Genomic DNA, 25,447 nt, shown 5'->3' with positions numbered 1-25,447 from the left:
TAACATAAAAGAAGAGAAACACTTCTTTAGGCTGTTTATAGCAAGACATTTAATTAAATAACCCTTGTTCGTGAAAAAATTATTTTTTTTAGAACTTATATCCACAAAAAAACACCACTAATTTTATACAATTTAATAGTGTCAATTAAATTCGCAGCAAATAAAAGTGTTAATGTACAGTTTTGACTAATTAATAAATTTAATTAGAGGATATACGTGACGATTTGTTGAACGACAAAAGTAAAGCACAATATTATGGTAAATGAGTAGAAGTCGTATATATAAATACACACATATTTAGTGAAAATAAACCCATTCTTATATAAATGTACATAATATAAATGGCTACATGTACATAGAAGCCAACGGCTGTCACATTTTCGATGTTTTCAATATTCATAGATCAGTCCACATTCAGTGTGGATGTACGATTAATTTGTTGCTGTATTTATTTATAATACACATATGCGTGGCACAACTCAATTACGCTCATGTGACAAGTCAAATACCTCATAGATAATTAAGCAGGTTTTTTTTATCTATGTAACTAAATAAGTAGTAATGCCTACGTCATAATTGCAGACCGTCGCGTAACATGTGCTTTTTTAATTTTTGAATGTAAATACGTTATACAAAAGCCACCCAAGCAGTGCACTTCGTTGGTTTTGCTTAAAGAGGCGCTTAAGTGGTTTCTAAATGATTGCTGGGATAATAAATATACAAAAATATTTATTTTTTCCTTCCGTTAATTAAATTTATAAATTTTGTAGTCGAAAATGCTTACACTCTCACTTCTCTGAAGAAAAAYATAAATACGGCAAAATCTCTCTTTGACATTAAGTAATATTGTACCAGCCCCAATTTGGATACGCCCATGTAAAAAGTAAATGGCGCTTGTATTTGCACAATTGTGTGTGCGTCGTCATGCAACAATTGACTTTGATGCTATGTTGAGTCAGTGGGCTTGTCAAGCATATGTTAGATAGTGAATTTGATGTATACATGSAGGTTGGAGGACATACATATGTGCATACAAACATAAGTAAATAAGTACAAATATACATAACTTCTAACTGTAGTATATAGAAAAGAATTTTCAAATATATTTTCTATATATAGACGTATAKGAAATATTACATAGCAATATATGTGTACCCAAAATAAAGCCGGTATAATGGTTGGTTTAGTAGTAAAATGCTGTAAATAAAATGACTTATCTTATGAGTAATTTAGCATAACTCTTTTATCAAATAAGTAAATCGATGCTTTATTCTTACAGCTCTCTAAGAGCGAAAACTGTAGTGAAAATACTGTAATCAGTGTGTAAATTATGGTACTTCTTAATATCTACCTATAAATAATATTGCTTTGCATGCCGTCCACTATGTGCTTAGATGACTATGCTTTCAGCCATTAAGTAATTATGTACATATATCCTTAACTCTTTATCAGCGTAGACATCGCTTACGTGTTTATGCCGTGTTAGAGTCCCTAATCCGATGCTGTTTCCTTMYTTTTATTGGSAGCGTTTTTTACGTGGCGGGTTCCAAACCCATCGCACAACMGTGTGGAGGGCTGATTCGCCTTCAAACGAATRTTTTTTGGCTATCCAGAAGATATTTGGTCTAAGACCAGAAGTCGTGAGCTGCTTGAGCCATATGTAAAAGAATGGAGCTCAGAAAACTTTCTTCTTTTGCGTGAACTTCTTGACTCCATCCTCCGAGGAATTATATCCACTTGAAGAAAAATTCCGTTTGTCCTTAATTTTTTAAAGAGGAATTTTTGGTTAGTAAGTAAATTAAAATTAAAAAAACAAAATAATATATTCAGTTAACCCCGTAGGCATGTCAACTTCTTTTTTGTCGAGATTAAACTGRTGATGCAGGAAAAATATGCAGCACCGTAGCCGAAATTTTGCTAGAATAGAAATTTTATACTTGTAAAATTTTCGATATAGTAACACCAAAATTTTGGTAATTTCCTTAACTGCACTGTGCGTCATTTGAAATCCAATGATGAGCCAGAAAAAATGTTACACAGGCATGAAAATGAGCAACTCGAGAGAATGCATTTATTCTAAAGTTGTTTATGCATAATCACAGTATTTTATTATACATATGAAACAAATTATTTGCTTTATTTATAATTTTCAACGCATAAACCACTTGACTTTGTTTTATATATGCACATAATTAAAYATGTACATTTGTATGCGTAAGTTTATAGTCATTTATCGGCAACCTGATGATGCCATATATYAGACAATATTACTAATCGTTTGGTGGCATAAGTTATTACAGCGTCCAAATAAAGAAATAAGTACTTATAAATCGGTAAACAATATTACGTAGGGAATGCAATTATTTATAAATAAAAATTAATTCGCTACTTTTTGTTAACTTATTTGAAAAAAAAAAATTAAATTTACTTTTTTCTTAACTTATCTTCAACATCACTATTCTTTTAATTGGCTATATTCCAAAATTTTGGTGTGATCTTAGGACATCGACTCTTCAAGCTCAGAAAAAGCTCGTCTAGCTCTTATGTATACCACATGTATGTATGCCAGTATGTATTACCCAAAAAGAAAATATAATGTAATATGGCGGCTCATGTCAACATATGTTCGAACGTGTGCCAAACCAAGAAATAATCTAAAATCGGAAGCATTATGTTTGTATGCATGTCATAAAGTCACACTTTTGAATAAATGAATTTTTTAGCCAAATTCATTACAATCATTTTAAGAATTCTATTTGATATGCACGCTGGGTGTTTTTTTAAGTTCTGCTCCAGCAAAACTGACTTCGCTCAGTTACTGCTCTACTTTGCTGCTATTTTGCATGCATTTGCAAGCATTTACATTGCATATAMGTATGTATGTATATACGCATTTATRTATATGTGTATATCTGTGCCATTTGTAGGTATRAACGTGTGTATAGCTTCAGTGAGTTTACTACCTTGAAATCGCTCTTTAATTTCTATTGGCGGAACGTGGCCTTTTGCAACTTTGTCGTTGTCACTTGGCTACTRCAAACACTTTATGCTTGTTAGAACGCTGAAAACGTGCTTTAGCATTTTTTTCGTAGCTATTAAAGTAATGGTATAGTATTTGATATAATAAATCAAATTTTAATTTAATCACATTTGATAAATAAAAATTGCCTAAAAAGCTATAAATTACATGCAATAATTTGCTAATGACGAATTTGTAGGTATCTTTTTATAGAAAATATTTTTTTGGAATTTTTTTTAGGTAAATATTTTGGGCTTTTTGAAATTTCCTTAATTAATTCAAAAAACATTTTTACAAATTTAAACCTTAAGTGTCGTAAATCCCTAACTATCATTCCAAATTATCAGTTTTAATTTTGCTAAGCGTGTCTTAGCTAAAGCAAGACTTCAACCATAATGAAAAGTAGAACAGTTTCATTAGATCTCAATCGATTTAGAAATTTTTATWCCAACAGTGGCTAAARCRGCTAGAGTTAGACTATKAAAAACMAACCAAACRCTTTTAAAATATATAATTCATGCTRCTAATATTGTAATTTCTTCTATTTTCAGACAATATCAAAATGTCTAATACAGAAAAAGGACGAATTAATAGATGCAGAGGTATGTATTTTAAGAGTTACACCTAATTTAATAATCGTAAAAATAACTACTGAACATCTGTGGGGGAATCCAAAAAGAAATTTAAAATATATCTTCCGTACAATGACCCACGGATGAAAAAAAAAATCAAGTCAGTCAGACAAGATTGCGTCGTTGATGAAAAAAAGTTGTTTATTACCATTCGAAAGAACATTCTTTGGCATTTCATTTTTAATGATTATCTCTTTCAAATGTTGGCCACCGCTACGTTTCAGCTTCATCCGTTGAGTCCAATTTTCGATGATTCGTCCAAGTATTTCGATTGGTGACTGGCGATTGACACGTATGATGTTTTGCTAAAAAACCTGAATCGAAGGGGGTGTTGTGAGCGTAGACTTTAGACTTTACGAGTACATATCCCCGAAAGGAAAAGTCTAACAGTGTGATATCATACGACCTTGTCAGCATTTTTCAAGAAATATGCACCGATTCCACCTATCCAGAAATCACACCAAACCGTTGATTTCTCTGGATGAAATGAGAGCTTTTGAATCTCTTCAGGTTGCCCTTCGTCTCAAATACGGTAATTTAGCTGTTTGCATACCTATTGAGCCTGAAATGGGTCTCATTGCTGAACACAATATGGCTCGAAAACATCGGATCTTCTTCAAACTTCCAAGATCCCAAGCGTCTTTCCATGATGAAATGCCAATACTAAACAAAAATAACATGAAAACTTAATACGACTCACGCTCTCTCAAAATGTACCTCTAAGTGGACCAACTTTTACATATCTTAATGTTTCACTGTCTTCATATTGGAAAAGTAGTAATTCCCTAGACGCTTACTTCATATGTTTTCTCCTTTATTGAAAGATTTATTATCTTCAACCGGAATAAACGCATAAATCATAAAATTGAGAACCATGAAGCTTTTGGGTTTTATTGTCTTAAAGATAACGTACTAATAACACTGAACTACCATTGCATTGAAATTTGCCGGCGATTAGTTGCACTTATGTGCCTACAAGGGTTTAGATAAAAGTTCCGACACTTACATGGAAAGATAAGGCTTGYAACTGTATAATAATGCTTCCTTATTCTATTCACCGGGTGAAATTTTGATTCGCGTCCTTTTCGTTGCCAAGCACGAATGCAATAACTTCGTAACTATTTTCCATGTAAACAGTAAATAWAGCGGCAGAGTCACATGAACACAGAGTGCAAACTGACACTTGTGGAACCGCTATATATATTATATATACAACGACTTACTAATTGCATTGTTTGTTAAAACTATTTATGTACATATGTCTACATGTATATGTACATAAATAACTAATAAACGTGTGTGTACAGAGAAAGTTTTATAACTCTGACATTGAATTCGCTTAAAGTTTATTAAACGCATAAAAATTGTTAACTGTAACTATATGAATGTCTGCATGTTTACACATACACATGTATTTGTGTAGTTAAAACAAAGTTAATGGCAGCTAGCAAGTCTGAGTCACTATCCTCCAACTACAATAGAGATGTCTGTAAAAGTAAACTTTGTCGTGGCCAGGACGCGCCCCAACTGGCTGAGTACATAATGAATATGCAACAGATACATACAGACATACATAAATACAAAATTATATACTCGTACATATGCATACATACATATATACGTATGTAAGCTCAGGCACATAGTTGATTTCTAGCTTGTTTTCAAAGTCGTTCGAGCTAATTTATGTATGAAAAAGCGTTTCATATTCATTGCCACTAAATAAATAATAAATATATACTGTATGTAAAGAGATTTGTATTAACATAGCTACATACATATGTATGCATTTCGTGCGAAAATGTGTACTTGAAGATGTTACTGCTATCTGAATAGCTGCCACAATAGACACACAGATGACGAATCAATTTTCCTAATTGGAGCAAAGCAATAAATTATGATATTCTATATGATTAAAAGTTGTACTAGTGTGTAGGAGTACGGGTATAGTTGTATACATATGTACAATGAGAATTTGCATGCCAAATACGGAGAAGGCTTGTCAACATAATTTGCAATATTTTTGCGCAATTCGACGGTAGAAAAGTGTGTTAAGTGTTTATTCACTACAGGAAGATWTACTATATGCTACAAAGATCCGACAATATGTTTGAAGCTGCCTTAGAMAGTAATCCGATGACAAGCTTAATCTGAAACTTACGGGTCCAAACCAGGTAAGATCTCCGAAAGAACAGCCTTTGGCCGGATAATATCCGGGTCAATTCCGSTAACGTGGAACCGGCTGTCGCGTTAATTGCAAAACCGGCTGTAGTGAGAATTGTAGACGACGAGTTCGAGTTGCGGCGAGAATCGAGAATGACTATTGCGCAGCTTTATTCTGGGTACTGTAGAAGGTTAAGAATCGGCTACGACGTATCCAATATATGTCCAGCATGCAACGAGTTCCCGCAAGACTCTRATCACCTCTTTKCATGCCCGRCTAACCCTAGCCATACCATTAGATGACCTCGATGACAACTTATCTGAACCTTACCACGTTAWTGGGGACTAGAAAACCGTCACAACAACAAAAACAATAATAATAATGAGAACCTTATCTCCCTACCGGTGACTAGATAACCGTTACAACAACAACCACAATATTAATCCGACCTAAATTTTCGGATATCTCGTCAAGTAAAAAAGTTTTCTATACCATGGCTTTAGTTTGATCGATCAATTTGCATGGGAATTATATCCCATGTTTGAGCAGATCTCCTACCCTGCAAAGATTAATTACGCCAAACCCTTCAATCAACGCACCAGAGGTTCTTCAAAGAGTATTTAAGCCTCTCCGTACATTGTTACAATTTAATTTAATGTTAATTATAAAATTGTTTCGAAGTGGTGTTTACAATTGTCTGAAAATGTGTTAATTACAGTAAATAACTGTTTCAGTGTAGAAAATCTGTTAAATGCAGTTACCTGAGATATATACTATAACTAATTAGCGTGAATTAACGGCACTTTAATGTGTGTACACTTGAATTAAAGCGACATTTTCACGCTTARTTAACTAAACTTCGCGACCTCTATATACATATAYATACATATATATGTATGTGCATGTGACTTGGTGAGGCTAAGCAAAAAATTGTATAAGTTAAATAAATTAATTAAAAACTAACAATAAAGCACTCAAAACTATTTATAAGCGTTCAATGGACTACACATGTCCGATCGCATTGAGTCGAGCCTCTTTATTCAATTATTCAGTCGATTTGAATTCTATGGCGCTCAGCTGCCTTAATGGTTCTTATCAACACGTACCGACACACTTATATATAAGTATGTATCTATGTACATATATATATATGTGTATGTAGCGACTTCTGAAAAATGCTTCACAGGGTCATAATGTTTAAATTGGCTAACTTCGGAAATTGTTTGTCATATACGCACCGTTCTTAATTGAGCAGAATAATAACTTGCATGTTTCCTTAGATGCAAGGAGACGGGTTCAATGCACGTCGTAAACATTCAGTCGTTGCATGCGAGAATGCATGAATTTGCATTCACAGCTTGTGCGTTTCTCCACATCATTGTGTGTGTGTGTTTTGGGAAGATAATATAACACACACACATACTATTTATAAACCATGTCAATTAAGTTGACGTCTGAAGGAGTCTACAGACTTCACTATTGAATATAATTTAATAAAAATGCAATCAAATCATAACTATCAACTTAAAAATAGGCCAACGAAATGAATTTAAGTGTACATAGTCATAAATAGTTTATGAGCAGAGACTGAAGTTTACTGAAAAGCTAATTGCAAACATGCATACATATCTATGTGTGTATTCATGCTTATAATATATGTATGCTACAGGCACGTCTCAGCCTTTTTCTAGTTAGTAGTTATTAGAAATAGCTATAATGTTTCCAAGCTTTTTAATTTAAACGGCACTGAAGCAAAAATATTCTTCAGAGGTGCAAACAATTTTATCTTGATTTTGCTCGGTTAATTTTTATAACTTTTTGCAGATCATAACAGTGATGCGATCTGAAAAAAATTCGGCGATTGTACCGTTGCCTTGTACAATAATTCATCTTGTCAAACAAAAAATTTTCCATACAAAAACTTGATTTCAACAAATGAGCGATTTCTTGGGAAGAAAAGAGTATATGGCCAATTTCAGATCAATATCTCAAGCACTAAGGGTGAAAATGACGGACATGCCTAAATAGATTTAGCTCGCCACGCTGATTATAAATACTTACATATGTATATACTTTATAGACTATCCAACCATTCTTTCTGGGTGTTATGAACATCGTGGTAACTTTAATATATCCTGCTTAGGTTACAAAAAAGGAACTAATGATGGCGTGCTATGAGCACCCTTTCATCTATTTAACCTGTAATTAATCTATCACGCGCCATCTGCTGTTTATAAATGTATGTAAACAARAAACAGCTGATTGAAAATATTAAACTCGTTTCCATTTCAGTCAAATTATAATACGAGTATACATACATACATATGCAGGTGATAATAAGTAATTTTCGGCAGTGAAATTGTTTCGCTTTACTTTATCAGAATATGAGAAAATATTAACAGCATTCTATTTGTGAAAAATTTACAAGAATTATAGCGTTTAAGCAAAGGTAAATTTTCGATTGTTCTGGAGGAGGGTATTCGTTGATATAAAAATGTCTATCGAATGTTTATGGACAAAACGATGATCCCGGGATATTTGAGATTGATGATTTTGCGGTGAGCAAAACTTTTCTGTTGAAAATTATATCAGATTAAAAAAATATATTATTGCAATGAATGAATGCAGCTAATAATCGAAGAACTAGTAAAAAGCGTTGCATTTTACTCAAAATTTGATCGTTTTTAGCCTGCCAAAATTCATTTTTTCTTCAAAAAATTATCATTGCATAGGGATCGGATGACTTTTCTTCGTGTAAGCATTCAAGCTTAGCTAAGAATTGTCGTTTTGAGAAAAAGCTGTAAAGACAAACTAATAAAGCTGATTTAACTGAGTAGCTMCACTTTAGAAGCTCATAGCTCGTAAGCTCGTATTTTAAATTAAATTAAAAATTTTGTTTTCAAAGGTATACAGTATCAAAATATCCACACAAACAAAAAAGATATTTTTCAAAATTTCACACTAGCTGTGCGTTTAAGTTTCTTCACAATTAACTTGCATTAAGTTAAGAAAGTTATTTAACTTGTTTTTTTTGCACTTTCTCTATCTAATAATTGTAATTGTTTATTTTATTTGTGCATTTCCTTAATTAAATCTTTATTTGATTAACTACTCAAAAAAATGCAATAAAGGTATACTAAAAAAAAAAAAAACTAAAAATAAAATATATATAAATAAAATAAATATAATCCACGTGTTAATGGTAATTTGAAAACGCTTGAAGCATTTTGTAAACAAGATCGTAATTAGTTAGCAGACAAGTGCACTTTATTGTTGTATACACATACCTACATATATGTACATACATACATACATTGTGTCAAAGAGCTCCAGGAAGTTGTAATTAAATTCCCCCCGTGAATGGTACTTCAAAGACGGTTGAAAGATCGTTGAAGACATGCCTCGTTCTGAACGATTTTCAACCTCTTCAACTGATGAAAATATTACAAAAAGAAAGGAGATTGTGCTTGAACATCGTCAGGCAAGTRTTACGAGAGATGGCAAAAGAGTTCGACAWCTCTTGCGAGTCCACTCGATTTCGATTCCGATTATTCTCTTGGATATTMATGGTTTGGAGCTGAAGGTCATGCCTCGCAAAATCGTTGGCATAAGTGTATTAAATCTGTTGGAGATTACTTTGAAGGCGACAAAATAAATATTGATGAAGAATTAAATAYGATTTTCAATTTCCGTGTACTTTTTTGTCACAGGGTATATAGTTAAATATAAAATGTATATCTGTATAATACTAAAATAATTTAGTAGTTACAATAAAATTATGCATACATAGATACATTTACGATACAAATACAAATATGCAACCCTTTGCAAAAGAAACAAAAACAATAAAAGCAATAAAAATACAAATATACCATATTAGTAACAACATTTAAAAGGGAAATAAATAAATATTTTGCTTTTCGCGTATTAATAAGAAAATAATTCAATAAACATGTAGATATGCACAGCAAGTCGTATGCGCTCGTGCACGAGCTACGCCAACACATTGACACATATAACAAATTTAGCGGAAATTATTGCGTTGTAATGACTTTTTGCCGCTGTCAAGATACTAAAGTCGTTCTAGTGCTAATGAAGTGCTCGTTCATGTGAACAATTGCAGTCGTATATYTAAATTGCTAAATAGCTCTATAGCATTTCATAGTATCGTAGTATCACTTCAATGTATTTATCGCATATTTGCAGTAGACTATTTGAAGTGCTAATAAGCCTCTAGTGCTTAGAGAAGTAATTAAGGACGATGACACCTATCATTCTATAATGATATTCAGAAAATGTCAATAATAAAAGAAACCGATAATGCCCAGACATAAGATAAGGAACAAGGTCGTAAAAAGGTGCTAGTCATTGTAAGTAAATATTTGTTTATTTATTAAGCTTATAAAGAACAAGAAGCAGTTTAGCGATTATTATCAAGCAGCAAATCAATCTGTTCAAAAGCAACGTTGAATTCGCCAAAATTTAGCGAGTGATGAAGCGAATCGATAGCAATGYGAGGCAGCAAGTCATTGAAAAAATCTGGTAAGGGACCTTACCCATATAGTGTAATTAATTAATATATATTTTGAGAAGCATCCATTTAAACACAATTTGGTCCAGAGTTACTATCCATCGACGATAGTAAATGTTTGCCAAATGTAAATTTCAAGGGGTTACATGAGTTTCCTCGGGTAAAAAACAGTCTTTTTTCAAAATTTTTTTTCTCATATAAAAAATTAAATATTTTATTAGAATTTTTTACTGTTACAAACATACACTATTAACATTAACCAAGAACTTCTGAAAAAAAACTTTAATCTCCGCCATTGCGACACCATTTCCGGTTACCCCTCGGAAAAAAGATGAGCCCGCGTTGGTAGGATAATTCCTTACAGGATCATCTAAAGTGAAAAAAATACGTGTCTTAGTGAAAACCTTTAATTTAGAACATGGACGAAGGAAAAAAACTGAAAATTGGATTTTTGACAGACTTTTTTACAAAAAAATTAAAATTAAAAAAATAAAACTTGAATATTTTTCGAGTTTCACAGGATCTYCGACGGCGCTCCAGAAAAAGAAGTGGATACAATGATATACGGTCGAAAAATCAAAAATTGTTATGAAAAGGGATTATAAAAAAATTAAAATTTTACCCACTACTTTGATCGGTTTTGGCCTGCCAAAATTCGATTTTCGATCGTATCAAAAACCGGGCAGCTATTTCTATGAAGAACTATATACAAAACAAAAGAAAAGACTTAATAAAATATATTTTTAATAAGCGGCGTTTTAGAAAGCTGTGACACAAAATTTTTATGACAAAATTTTAAAATAAAGAGTTATGACTTATAAATAAAAATTTGAGAAAGAGTCATATAAGATGCTCCTCTTAAAAGACTTACCCGAAAGTTTTTAGATGTTTTTAAATATAGCTTAGAATTAAATAATTTTCAAAGTAATTATTTAAATTTCTAATAGGAAYCTTGAACCTTTTTCAGCAGTGACCCTGAGTTTAAAGACGTGAGGTGTATCTCATAATGCTTGCCAAAATACAATTTTACAATTTTTACAACGWCAAAAATTCAACGTAAGAATTTTTCGTTTAGAAATTCTGAAAATTTATTAAATTAATCTGATTTTCTAACCGTTTATTTATATAAAAACTTGAACAAATAAATTTAAAAAAAAAAAAATTATATAGCAATAAGTTTAGAAAATCCAATTCACTTGAAAATGTTTTTTGATACATGTACATATGTGAGTGCATATCTCTTCTAGATTTATATTAAATACTTAATTTAATTTTATATACATGAATATATATATGTATGTATACATTTCTATTTTTAGTAACGCCGTTCATTTAATAGAAAAAATTTGAAAAAATAGGCGCCGTTAACATTGTACTTTTATATTTTGGAATGTCGCAGCAGTGATTTATACAAAGAGATTCAAGCAGCTATTGACGCAAGTCACTTCAAACACATGTCTGTATATGTTTAAAAATATCGACAGACCACATTTATATGGACGGTTCTTAGCGGAATTTTCCCAAAATAGCTGCTTTAATAAATATTTATGATCCGCTATGTATTTAATCACAAACTTTTATGCATTATATACATATGTATGTGTATCCACATTAAAAAAATATTTGCATTAACGCGAATGTGACTAAATACATACAATTGCAARTATGCGATAGTGTGTGTGTGTGTATCAGCATTTATCAGTCGGCTGACCGCGAGCAAGTCGAGCCCCCTTTTTCAGCAGAGGCTCGAACGCCTTACAGYGCTAGCTGGCGTGTGTGCTGAAATAGCAATGTGCATATGTATTTGTGTGCCTGCCTGCGACTTTATTATACTGAATATTTCCATGCTTTGATAAGCAGCATTAGCGATTACGTAACAGTTGTTTGCATAGCGGAAATGTGAAGATTTGAAATTTCCACTTTGGCTTTTTATGGCATCGATTGGAATTTAGAGTTTAACATTATTTACTGTGCATAGTTGTTGTAGTCAGATTTTTTTGGTTTTGCTTGCTTAGTGCGGTTTTAACGAGTTTCATTGATTGTGGGAGCATTTTAARTATGTTTTATCTTTAAGTTGCGTTGTATGTACGTTCGTTTTATATGTACATACATATGTATGTGTGTATGTACATATGTAATGTAATATGTTGTATGTACATATATACGATCCTCTCTTTTTGATATAAYGAACTGAAATTTTGCACACGTTCGTTTTTCTTCAAGTATTACATTGACCAGACAATCAATTATATCTATTAGCCAATCATTATAGGATTAGCCAGATTAAAGTACATCCGCTTCAGAATCATAGTCAAATAATTTAATCTATGTATATCAGTAATGCTGTTCGACGTTTGTAATGAAATAAAACACTTTTCTCCTTGAGGAAGCCTAAGTAAAGATCACGACAAATACGGAATAACATTAAAATTCGTTCAAAATTCTTCAAATTTCGATGGATTCGTTTAATTTAAACTGTAAAGTCGTGCACTACAATCTCAAGAGTGGTATTCAAACTGTTAATAGTAGAATTACAACTTTGCTACGAAGCAAACACGATCCAGCACAATAGGTAGGAACACGCCTACTTTTAAACGCTCCTTTTCGCGTGCCATTAATATCTCTCGCTTAGCAACATTCTTATTATAGTATTGCRAATATTTTGCATAAAACCGGAATACTCCCATGCATATATATAGTAAGTACAATATATAACTAAATGTATATTTATAGTTTTTTTATTAATATATCAGGAATTTAAAATTATCGTGCAATGGAAATATACTACTCGACTAACTAATTAACATGCGACGAAAAATTAGCTCAAAATTCGACCTGATCAGGTTAGTTGACATATAYATACATATGTGCATATATTAGAGCTCTTGGTATTCGACTAATCGACTCATCTGAAYAGCCGGATAGGGCATTTGAATAATAATATTCGGTTTGCAGTATCCGGTTAGTCGTAAGTCGTCGACTATTCGATTTACCGCTCAATTTCGACTATCCGGTTAACCGTTCTTTGTCGACCATTCGAATAGTAAGCGTTTATCGATGCTTACAATCCGGAAACAAATGATCAATGGGTCGAATATCGAGGTAAATGTGAGCCGAAGCAGAAAAATCTACGACAAAGCAGGTCATAAATTAAGGATACGTTAACGAATGACTTCCGGTCAGCCAAACTCTCAACTAGAATACTATTCGAGTGTTTTACGTCGTTTGCGCGAAGCTATTTKTAAAAAGAGGTCGGAATTATGGACCGCCAACTCATGTTTTTTGCACCACGATAATGCACTCAAACGATCGCTCCGGGAAAACCTTTTTGAGTAAATTGAACACATTAAAAGTGAATCGCTTAGCGCATTGAAGTCTATTACGAAAATTGACTTTAACAACTGTTTCGAGGATTTGAAAAAACGTTGGCACAAGTGTAGTTTAAGAGGATCGACATAGATTTTATAGAATAAATTAAGAATTTTAAAATGATGAACGAAGTCTTACTATTTTTTGCCCATAATTGTACAAGTTCATTAAAAGGAATATTCGAATAATCGGTTTAYAAGTTATTTGAATAATTTTAATGGCACTAATGTATGTTTATAACTGTCGACACACATCCGCAAAAATCGAGTTTARTTTTAAATTAATCGACAACGAAATGCTAAATTTAGTTTATTRATGCATTAAAATGGAAAGAAATTAGTTGGCGAAACATTTTTTTGAGGCAAGGTCATCTGAATATCAAGTTTTTCTTTTTCTTTGTCTGTAGGTATTTTTTTTTCATTTCAATATTTTTTTTATGTTTTSAGTAAACAAGCTTATAAAGTATATACATATGAATTAGTGACAACCTAAAAAACAGGAGATTTTCGAGAATTTTAAAAAGTAAAACTAATATATTGATTGCATAAAAATTTTACAGAAAAAGTTTTTAWGAGTACACAGTAAAATTATTGAAAAATAAAAATAAATAAAATAATTTTTTTTTTGTTTCATAATTACACTCTAGTTGTGCGCTCTCATTTTAAATAGTAGTCATTAGTTATTCGTATGTTGAATAAAAAGCCGCATGTTTCATACAAACGATAATAGAGTTGACGCTCATTATTGCCAGTTAATATTCATGTTTTCGGCAAGTAAATAACTATATATAAATACATATGTATATACATATGTSCATATTTATGTTATTCACCCATGTTTGTATATAGTATTGAATTAACATATTTATGGTCGATGACCTATTGATAGCGGTTTTCTAAGGCAGACATTCAAATGAGCTTACTTGTTTTCAAGGTTATTTTTAGCAACTGGCACAACTTGCAGACACACTTGTGCGCATAAATGTCGTCCAATGAGGTTCTTCTAAATAAGTAGGTTAGTGGCAGTTGCTTTTATTTTCCAAAAATAAATATAAAAGATAAAYATAGAGTAAAAATAAATTATAGATACATAAATATTTATGGTTTCCCCTAAATTGTCRCTTATAAATAATTAAATCTAAATTTATGGTGGTCCGGAAATCATCTTACTTCAATATCAATCAATGTCATATCAAATAAMTACTTAATTCATTAATTAAAACATTGGGTAGTAGCAACGGTGGAACAAAGATATCATTTCAATCTCACAAAAAATATACATATGTACATACATACATTCGTTTTCACGTGATTGGAACAGATAAACTAAAGCTACCATTATCACGTGATAACCATTGACATTGAATACTAGTATAGACAAGCGTGAATATGTATTATATAGGGGTTAGTAAAAATAGATCCATTATTTTTGCAGAAAATTACCGYTGATTTTTAGCACAGTTAGAGCGACCCGATTTAGCTCAAATATTCACCGTTTCGTGCGAAAACTGGTTCAGCATCATGAGGCTTACTTCATGATATCCCTCTTATAGTGAAACTCATCACTATATAGACAAAAGACTGGAACAATCGATTTTCCCAAGTTTCTTTTGAGGTRAATTTTTCGCCAGAAAAATCATTCGCCTTAGACAGGAGTGAGTTAGTTGCCAAGCTACCGGAGCTTCTGACGAGTAAAGATTGAGGTGTATGGCCCRCATTGTCCTGATGGAACCCAATTTCTCTTCCGGGAGATTAACGGTCTAATTGGAGGCAATGCTGTTGCGAATTAAGAGTTTAACATAGAAAGCAGCTCATAGAAAACTATTTTCTTCCAAACCCACCAAACACGCAGCAAATCCTTTCTGGCAGTCAATCTTAGCTTGGCCACCGCTTGCGCTAACTCGACGCAATTSAACCACCACCGTTTTCGTTTGGTCGATTTTATGGCGATTGACAGATGAAACTTCGGTGCGGTTTGGAGTTTAGTATTCGTGTCTACTCATGTAGCAYCTCCACATCGTGCTTCTTTTTTTTGTACTCGTATCTTAGTCCTATTTAAACGGCACTAATTAATTAATTATAACATTAGATAGTAACTTCAACACAGATAACATTTTATTACCACGAAAATGGTCGTTTTGAACGTGAGTGAAATAATCAAATTCAAACCGCAAATATCACGTGATATCCATTGGCATTGAKACAATAGAACAGACACTGGCGAATATGTATGATATTATACAATAAATTTAAAGGTACCGCTATTTAGCCGACGTTAACTGCGTATGATTGATATGTKTTTACTTACGGTAAACCAACACACAAAAGCATTTTACCTGCGGTGGAGTATGTATGTGAACACTTGTGTAAAGTATTTTTTAGWTTTTTTGCTGTTATTCACCGGTACAAACACAAGCACATAACTTAATTTGCAAGCGTTATATTAGATATTATGTGCAAACAGTTGTACTAATGCAGTGCTGTGGAAAGTCAGACAGTTATTGGCTGAAATCCAAATATTGGCATTAATGATAAACATACTTGTGGACACTAACATAGGTATGTGCATACCGACATGGTGGCACGCCTACCAAGAACTTAACTTTTTGCAGCAATGCACAAGTATATATGTATGGATGTATATATGTATGGATGTATATAAAAGTATTCACTTTGCGGCTTTTATGTATATAAATCAAGGAAGATCGAGCCAACGGCGTATTTCGCATTTGATAAATATATTTATACATATGTATGTACATATTGGGCATTTTGTATTTTTTGTGGCGTGAGTACGCACAWATGTACTCATATTTGAACGTGAAATAAGCTCAATGAGTTCATTGAAATTGAAATTTTGCGAATGACAAAATCTTTGTGACAATAACCCAAATTTATACAAGCCGCGAATTAAGCTCTGTACACACATACAAATGGACAACAAATTGACGTCACACTTTAGTGGATACCGGCCATCAGGCTCAAAAAATGATTCAGCTAACAAAAAGATTTGCTTTTATAAATTGAAAACAGGCATTAGATCATTTACATATGTATGTAATTGCAGCCGAGGCTGCAGTACCCAAGCTGACTTGACTGACAGTGACAAATTTTCTAACTGAAATTCTTACAAAAGTAATGAAAATTAATYAAGTGAGCATTTTAGGAATTTGTAGGCATTATTAATTAATTATAATATTAAATTTTTTTAGTTGATTAATTTTTAATTTTATTAATTAATTTGTTTTATTAATTATATTTTGTAATATTAAAACAAAAAATATTTAAAATATCTAATCAATTTTTGGTCTGAAATTCAAACAAAATCAGAAAAAACGTGAATTCCGGCTGCACTGCAGCTATAACACCCTGCACAGGAGCATTTCTAATAGCAAAACGGGTATATAAAGATATTTAATTTTATTTTAATCGTTCAGTCTATATGGCAGTTATATGCAGTTATAGTAGTCCAATATCAGCATTTTCTACAAATACAACTGCTTGAGGAGGAAATTAATATCTCAAAAACTGAAGAACTGGTTCACATACATATATGCAGACARACGGACGGACGACAGATGGACATGACTAAATCAACTCAGCTCGCCACGTTTACTGATTAATATGCATCCATTATAGGCTCTTCCACGTCGTTTTGTGGAAAAAAATAAAAATACGACTCACCCGTAGCATTTGAAATATACCCGATTGATGTGTTTGTTTCTAAGATAATGTTTAGCTAAGTGTGACGCTTATTAAAAGCCTTCAATTAATAAAACAGGTTGTTAAGTAAATAAACCAAGCTTTTGCTGTGAGAATTTTTCATGCGAAGCTTATTTACATTATTAACTTCCGAAGTAAAATAAAGAACTTAAGTTAGACATTAAAAAAATTGCACTCAAAGTTGCAAAACTGTGACTGCGAAAAGCAAATATGCAGTCATGCTGACGCAAATGCATATGCTCGTAAATTTTTTAATGCAGACAGTTATTTTTATGAAACTCTTTTTTAGTATGATTCATGCGATTTTTAGCGTAGACACCAAAAGAAAGCAAATAAATTATAAAATAAAAAAAATCACAATGAAAAAACAAGGATTTTATTACATTCCCCTCAGAGAGTTGTTATACTATTCCATTATACAGTTATAAATTAATAAGAGATCGGTAACTACCTTAGCTTGTATTAGCTTAATCGAGAGMTAAAATTTTGCAAAATTCAAATATGGGCTTAAAATATTACTAGCTGTCTCTTATGGACTACCTCTTCGCTGCTTGTTTTGGGAATTTGATTTTCCGCCAAAAAATAATGTGTGAAAGCAACAAGATTTAGAAGTTATCTAATTGTATGAAAAGGGTTATATACAGTTAGAAGGCCGAAAAATCGATTTTTCCAGAACTTTTTTTTGAGAAAACTTTTACATTTTTTGATTCAAAATTTTCTTTACATATTATGGTATCTTTTAACTGCATTTTACGACTTAGTATTAGTAAAAATATTTATTTGGCCTTCTCTTTGAGGTGAAAAAGTTAAAAAAAATGATATTTTTATTTTCCAACTGTATATAGCCCGTTAAAGAAGTATATTAGCTACGAAATTTATATTTCTCATTGAATATACCATTTCTTTGGATTTTTACCAGTTATTTGTTCGTTGCGCCATACTCCAAGGTTTAGCGACTCTGAAACAGCCGTTATTTGTTTGTTATGCTTAATTGGAAACTTCTTCAAAATATCCACAATATAAGTTCAATGAATCGTTTCATGAAGAACTCAACATTTGCCATGAAATATAAATGCTTTCGCAAGGTGTTTGGTTCACCCTGAACCGTGCGAAATTCTTTTCWAATTTGAAAGATACACTTTGAGAACTTTAAAAACTTCAAACAGTTTTAATGTTTTCGGAAAATATRCAGTAAAACTAAAAAAGTACAAATAAACGTATGTACATATGTTCCGAAATTTGACATTTGGAAGCTTCTTTCGTCATCGCACACACGCGACGTTCCGCGCAAAAAGACAAATATTTGTTAAAATTCGCAGATGACGCATTTTCTAAAGCAAAACTGTAAGTGGCAACCACATAGACATATTTATGCACATAGTAAGTATGGCATATTCTATGTGTTCCACAGCAAATTCTATGTGCGTAGCTACTTTTGCACACAAGTGTGGACGCACGAGTTGTATTCAAATGGCCGTGAGAAATTTCTATTCCGCAAAAAAAGTATGTGCGAAATAACAGTGTCTCATATTATTTCACTTTTATATATGTATTTTAGTATTTCAAATAAACAATGCTCGTGCAATTTGGACAGACGGCGAGTTTAGCGGAAGCTTCGTACATCCCGATTTGTACAACTTCAGCGGGTATTGTATGTATGTATGTATGTAATGGGTTCGCATATATATTATATGTAAATATTAAACACAAAAAAATGTGCGATCAAACTTTACATCCGCTGCTAGTATGTCGTTTGTGCTGTTGTTTCTGGAGATTTGTGTTCATTTGAAGTTAGATTAATCTTTTTCTTAGAAATATTATAATAACTAAACTAACATTGAACGATTTTAATCCAATTTACTAGCGAAGTAAGATTTATAGTTAAGCATTTATTAGTTCTAAGAAGCTATTAACTTATTTTTGTTATAGACATTCAATGTTCATACATATATACATACATACATACACACAATACAATACAATAATATGCCCACCGAAGCGGCGCGTTCTTCTGAAAAAAAAAACAGATTTCAAGTAATATTAAATCTAGTAAAGCAAATCGAAGAAATAAGCAAAATAAAATTTTTTTGACAAAATGGCGGTTTCATAAAAAAACGATTTTTAACCAAAATTTCGACCTTAAATGGTTTGAAAAAATATTTTTCGGTTAGGAAAAATTTTGATTATTTACTAAAAAAAAATATATTAAAGAAACTCGTATTAAAATTTGAAACTAGTCGGCTTAGCCGTTAGTAAGTAATGTTGGTCACTGACTTTGAAACCCCATGCGTTTAAAATTTAGGCTTTTACTTCCAAACACTCTGAAAGGTCTTTTCGAATTTCGAATTTTCTAACTGTATACAACTCCTTAAAGATGTATGCAAAATTTCATATCGATATCTCAAAAATTGAGCGACTAGTTCGTGTATATACAGACCGACAGACAGCCATGGCTAATTTTTGCAAAATATTTTTTCTTAAAAAACTCAACAGTTTGGTGTATATGCTAATATTCAATACTACAAATAAATAATATTAAAAATTATTTTCAAAAAACTGAAATTGTCTGCAAAATGCGCCTTAAGCCATTTATGCAAATATCGTGCTTATTGATTGGTCGGCAGCCGTTCGTTTGTCACATGTGCCGACTTCTACGAATCAGTTAAGATCACGTTTGGCCCCCAAAAGCGGATAACCGTGCAAAAAATATGAAAAACAACACACTTGTGATATTTTGTTTATAATTTAAATAATTAATTTATTTTCTGTGTCTGCTCGTCGGAGATTTTTAACCGCAGATTAATAGGCATATACCGAAACAGGTTTCTAAAACGCTACCACTTAATAAGCATGCGTACTCATATAAAAATTCATACAAATGTATGTACCTATGTATATACGAACAAATTTTAAAACACTCATATCAAATATTGAAGTGCACATACCAAATATTGGTTATGTGATATAAATAAAGGTACGCACGTCATCGGTCTTAATATATAACCGCGATAGTTCAAAGTCTTGACATTTGAAGTGAGTGAAATCGTAGAGCTATACATAGATTCATTCACTTGGCTACTTTGTTCTAATCAATAAAAAGCTGAAATCCGCCCAAAAGCCATCAATAAATCAGTCTGAGGTATTCTTCGCACGAGCGGCGTTAAGTTGACTCTACAATTCACATACATATGTACATTTTTGACCACGAGCGTTTTTAGGCATGTTAATTGTGTAAAGAGAAAAAACGAAAAAAATATCAAATTAACATCACGTGATGATTATGCGCACATTTCGCATTTCATGTCGGTCTGTGTTTGTTCAGCTTATACGTGTTTCGAATTGTGACGCTATTTTACTATGATTACTATATAAGGTGTTACTTTTTGCGACTCCAAATTAATGCGAATTTTTGCACAATTAATTATGGCACTTTTGAAAATTTTCCTCAAGCTTATAGAGTTTCAACAGTCCATAAAGTGTTAAACACTTAAGCAAATATGGTCTCACCGCCAAATTTATAACGGTTTGATAATGAATGAATATATGGATCTCCAAATATTTCAAACGGGTGGATACATACATACATATGTATATATRTACAYAAACTCGAGAAATAYAGATTAAATAAAGAAGGTTGTATTTTATAGATATAGTATGATCAGGTTTTGGAATTTTTTGTTATGTTTGAATAATACATATATTAAAGTAATAAAAAACAATAATATCTAAACAGTTTGGATTCCTATTTTTAATATGTTGTAAATTAAAACAGTATATAGAAATACAATATTCGGGTTCAGTCTTGAAATTGAACATAAAACTTTAACAAACACTAAAAAATMTGCTATAATTTCAAATACTTCACGAAATTATTTCATAGATAGATTCTTATGAATATTTTATATACATATGCATATGCATTTATACATACATATACTATACACATAAGTTGCACATTCTATTATTATTCTCGAATAATATTAATTTAAAAACTTTCCACTCTTTGTAATTCAATAGATATGCTATCATGTCGTCAAGTRCTCAATATACTCACCATGCTTGGCTTCATGTTGAACTATGCACTGCGCGTAAATCTRACAATAGCCATTGTGGCAATGGTGCATCCAGATGTGCATTCGCCACCGCGTACGGGCGGCAAAATGAGTGCCGCACAGCTAGCTGATAATGCCACAGCAGCATCAACCACAACCACGACAACGACCACGATAGCAACAACTCAGCTGCCACCAACTGACGATGGAAATGATTACTTYCCATGGGACTCTTATCAAACGAACTTTGTACTAGGTTCCTTTTTCTGGGGTTATATATTAACTGAACTGCCCGGCGGTCGACTTGCTGAACTAATCGGTGGACGCCGTGTCTTCGGACATTCCATGCTCTGGGCTAGTTTGCTTACACTGATTACACCATTAGCGGCACACATTAATTATATAATGTTAATTATTGTACGCGTTGTATTGGGCTTTATGTTGGGCGCATCATGGCCAGCTATACATCCTGTGGCGGCTGTATGGATTCCACCAATGGAACGTTCTAAATTTATGTCTCACATGATGGGTAAGTGCAATCTTATATTCAAGCAATAACAATGTTTTTAATGCAAATTTCTTCTATTTAAATTGACAGCTTCCTCCTTGGGTGCAGCTATAACGATGCCGGTGTGTGGATACTTCATTTCCATTTGGGGTTGGCCCAGCGTTTTCTATTTGACAGGTAGGTGAAAATTCTTTACGACGATTTATATTTACTCTATTAAAGTTTAAAAAAAACAAATTCTTCGGAATTTATGAAGCAATTACAAAGCGAAAAAATTAGAAAATATTTGCACAAACGGCCGTGTTGTTGAAAATACCTACGGCAGTGCTGCCAAGTTTTCGTTTTCTGCGGAAGCGGATGACTTTGCAGTAGTTGCCACTGACAATACCTAAAATATTGAAAAGTGTTAGTAATATTTATACCTAATTGTTAAGAAACGTAAAAAAATATTAATTTTAGCCCCACTTGCTGATACAAAATAATAAGCGGAATGTATAACAATACATATATAATTTTTATTCTTCTAGGTGGTGTTGGCCTTTTGTGGTCTATCTGCTGGTTTACCTTTGTTTTTGAGACACCCGCCACACATCCGCGTATCACCACCGAGGAACGGCGCGAAATTGAAGACGCCATCGGCAGCTCGACTTCCAAGAAACGTCCCAGTTATGTGCCATGGTGCGATCTGTTCACCTCCGCACCTGTGTGGGCAATTGTCATTACGCACGGTTTATCTGTATTTGGYTTCTTCACTGTCGTTAATCAGCTGCCGACATTTATGGATCAAATATTACATTTTAATATTAAACAAGTAAGTAAAAGTTTAACAAATTCGGCAACACATGTGTTTCRACATAATTTATTTTTTACTGTTTTATTTTTAGAATGGACTATTCTCGTCATTGCCATATTTGGGCAAATATATAATGGCTTTCAGTTCGTCCTGCTTTGCTGATTATCTGCGGCAACGTGGTACGCTGTCTACAACGGCCACAAGGAAGGTTTTCACCGGTTTTGGTGAGTAATTAAAAAAAAAAAATATTATTAATGTTTAACAGCTAACATTCTTTACATTTCTTTATTACAGCACTGATATCGCCCGGCACCTTGATGATTGCGCAAATATTTTTGGGACGCGATGCAGCGTGGTCAGTGACGATCTTTACCTTGGCCTTATTCACACACGGCGCCGTAACAGCAGGCTATCTCGGCAACGGCTTGGATATTGCGCCCAATTTCAGCGGCACCATTTTCGGTTTGGCCAATACGCTCTCTTCATTCGGTGGCTTCCTGTCGACGTGGATGGTGGGTGCGCTGACCTATGATGATGTAAGTTACATAAATATATTASTGATTTATGTTATAATAATTGAGAATTAATATCTAATTTATTTTACAGAAATCATATCATCAATGGCAAATAGTTTTTGGYATATTGGCCGTCACTTACATTTCCAGCGCTATTGTTTACATTATTCTGGGCTCCGGTGAACTGCAGCCTTGGAACAATCCACCGGAGAAACAACGCAGATCTGTAGTTAGTGCCGAAGAGGGTGAACCATTAAAGAATGAGAAAGCGAACGGCTTGGAAGATGCTTTGAAATAAGCAGCATGTTTCGGATATTAGTAAAAACTAATGTAAAAGCATTACTTTCAAAATCAGAAAGTAAACTGTTACACAAAAAGTTTAAAGTATTAGAGAAATATTTTCAGACCACAACAAACGCCTTGTCAACAACACATTTTTAGCATTTTTGCTACAAGGTTATGTTATGTTGGTAGGAAATATATTTGTAATGGAAAAAGCAATTAAGGCCAATCTCAGTCACTCATTTAATTATGTGCACCCCCACCTTAACGCGTAATGCCATAAATAGTGATTGAACTTAGTGTTAGAGATTCATCAAAATTCTACTTTAAGCCATATATATGTACATGTTATAAATAGTTCAAATAAGTTTGGCATATAAGTAGGTTAGGAATATTGGATGGTTTGGATAAATACTCACATTGTGAGTAAAGACACAGGGTTCGTGCCATTCCAAGCTTGGTAGAGCGCAGAAATAACAAAACATGCAACTTAATACTGAAAAGACTTGAAATATTTGCCTTTATGTAAAGTTATTTAATAAATACTAAATAGTTAAATGAATACTGGTTTCGTACAAAATCATGTGTATGATATGATATTTTCTTAAATAATAAAAAGTAACGGTAAGTTTTAACGGGTTTAATAACGTTTCAACTACTGGCATACATATGACAGCGGATGAGTTGCCAAACAAGGAAATAAAAAAGAAATAAAAATATTAATGTATACATTAAAATATAATAGAGTGTGTGTTATGAGATAATGAGGCATAATAAAGTTTTCAATCTGAAATTTAAGCGCAAACACACCACATGCACGTATGTACGTTTGTTTGCGCATGTAAAATAAAGACATTAATTAGTTTCSCGTTATTATTATGCAAATATTTAGATTGAAAACAAAAACATTAACAAAAACAAAAAATATTCGTATGTATGCAATTAGTGTTTACAATTATTTACAATCGCATTRAAACATAGTTATAGTTAAGAAATTGTATTTAAAGATATTTGTACATACACACACATATACAAGATTTAAAATAATGTAAGTCTTTTATGTGTTTAAAATTAAAAATTCAGTGAAATACAGTGTCCATACAAATATAATGTACGCGAATAATTACTTTTCTCTATTGAATTATTAGTAGTGTAAGCTTTTAATGCATTGAAATGTATTTTATCTAAAATTTAATGCAAATAAAGTTGATAATAATGAAAAAACATAAAAAATATAGTTTGTATCATTTCCTTCAGTATAGAATAACCTTTTATACCTAGTATCGTTTTAGGAAAATTATATTGATAACGATGATTTTTGACCTCAATGAGTTCGGTATACTTGAAAATCCAATTTGTTTCCAAAAATTTACTCTTTTCGAATATCGGATTTAGCCAAGTCGCAATAAGTACTTCCTACACCCTAGTAAACTGGTTGGAAAATGGTTCCGAACTGACCCAAAACTAGACCCGATACGGGTTATTGCACAAAATCTAAAAATCAAAAAAAAAAAAAAAAAAATAAATAAATAAAAGATAAAAAACCATAGATTGAAACTCGTTTATGCTTAGTATAACATTGTTCATAAACTAGCCGCACAACAGTGGAAAAAACTTCTTATATTATTTATCACAGAGCTCCAAGAACTATCATATATGCACTATATTTTGCTTAATAAAGTTTCCATAATAACACAAAGATTATAGTCATGACTTTAAATTGTATCAAATACTTGAAAGCGAATTAAATTYCATATCATTATATTTTATATTAGCTCAAATATAAATTAAATATAATATAAATGTCAATTCTGTTTTATTATGCAATGTGAATGACCACACTGTGGTTAGACCTTTAATTTA

General features: G+C 32.3%; 1 protein-coding gene across 3 annotated transcripts in view; it reads left to right on the top strand.

The window, feature by feature from the left end:
• LOC108971854 (sialin) overlaps positions 1-24,164 on the top strand; it is a 26,167-nt gene extending 2,003 nt beyond the window's left edge. The window contains exons 1-8 of one of the 3 annotated variants that reach the window (XM_018938171.1): positions 238-258; positions 3,571-3,621; positions 21,452-22,015; positions 22,085-22,171; positions 22,522-22,805; positions 22,879-23,011; positions 23,082-23,323; positions 23,394-23,600. In XM_018938171.1, the coding sequence (XP_018793716.1) occupies positions 3,582-3,621; positions 21,452-22,015; positions 22,085-22,171; positions 22,522-22,805; positions 22,879-23,011; positions 23,082-23,323; positions 23,394-23,600 (1,557 nt within the window). In that variant the 5' untranslated portion in view covers positions 238-258; positions 3,571-3,581. Of the gene's footprint in view, positions 1-237; positions 259-3,570; positions 3,622-8,178; positions 8,262-21,451; positions 22,016-22,084; positions 22,172-22,521; positions 22,806-22,878; positions 23,012-23,081; positions 23,324-23,393 lie in introns of those variants that run through there. The other 2 variants (XM_018938172.1, XM_018938173.1) reach the window with 2 other exon arrangements.
• The last annotated feature ends 1,283 nt before the right edge of the window (positions 24,165-25,447 follow it).

This window comes from Bactrocera latifrons, unplaced genomic scaffold (assembly GCF_001853355.1).
Source record: "Bactrocera latifrons isolate USDA-ARS-PBARC rearing strain unplaced genomic scaffold, ASM185335v1 scaffold_36, whole genome shotgun sequence".
Classification (NCBI taxonomy): Eukaryota; Metazoa; Arthropoda; class Insecta; order Diptera; family Tephritidae; genus Bactrocera; species Bactrocera latifrons.
Note: the sequence above shows the minus strand (reverse complement) of the source record. Positions and strands in the feature narration are given on the sequence as shown.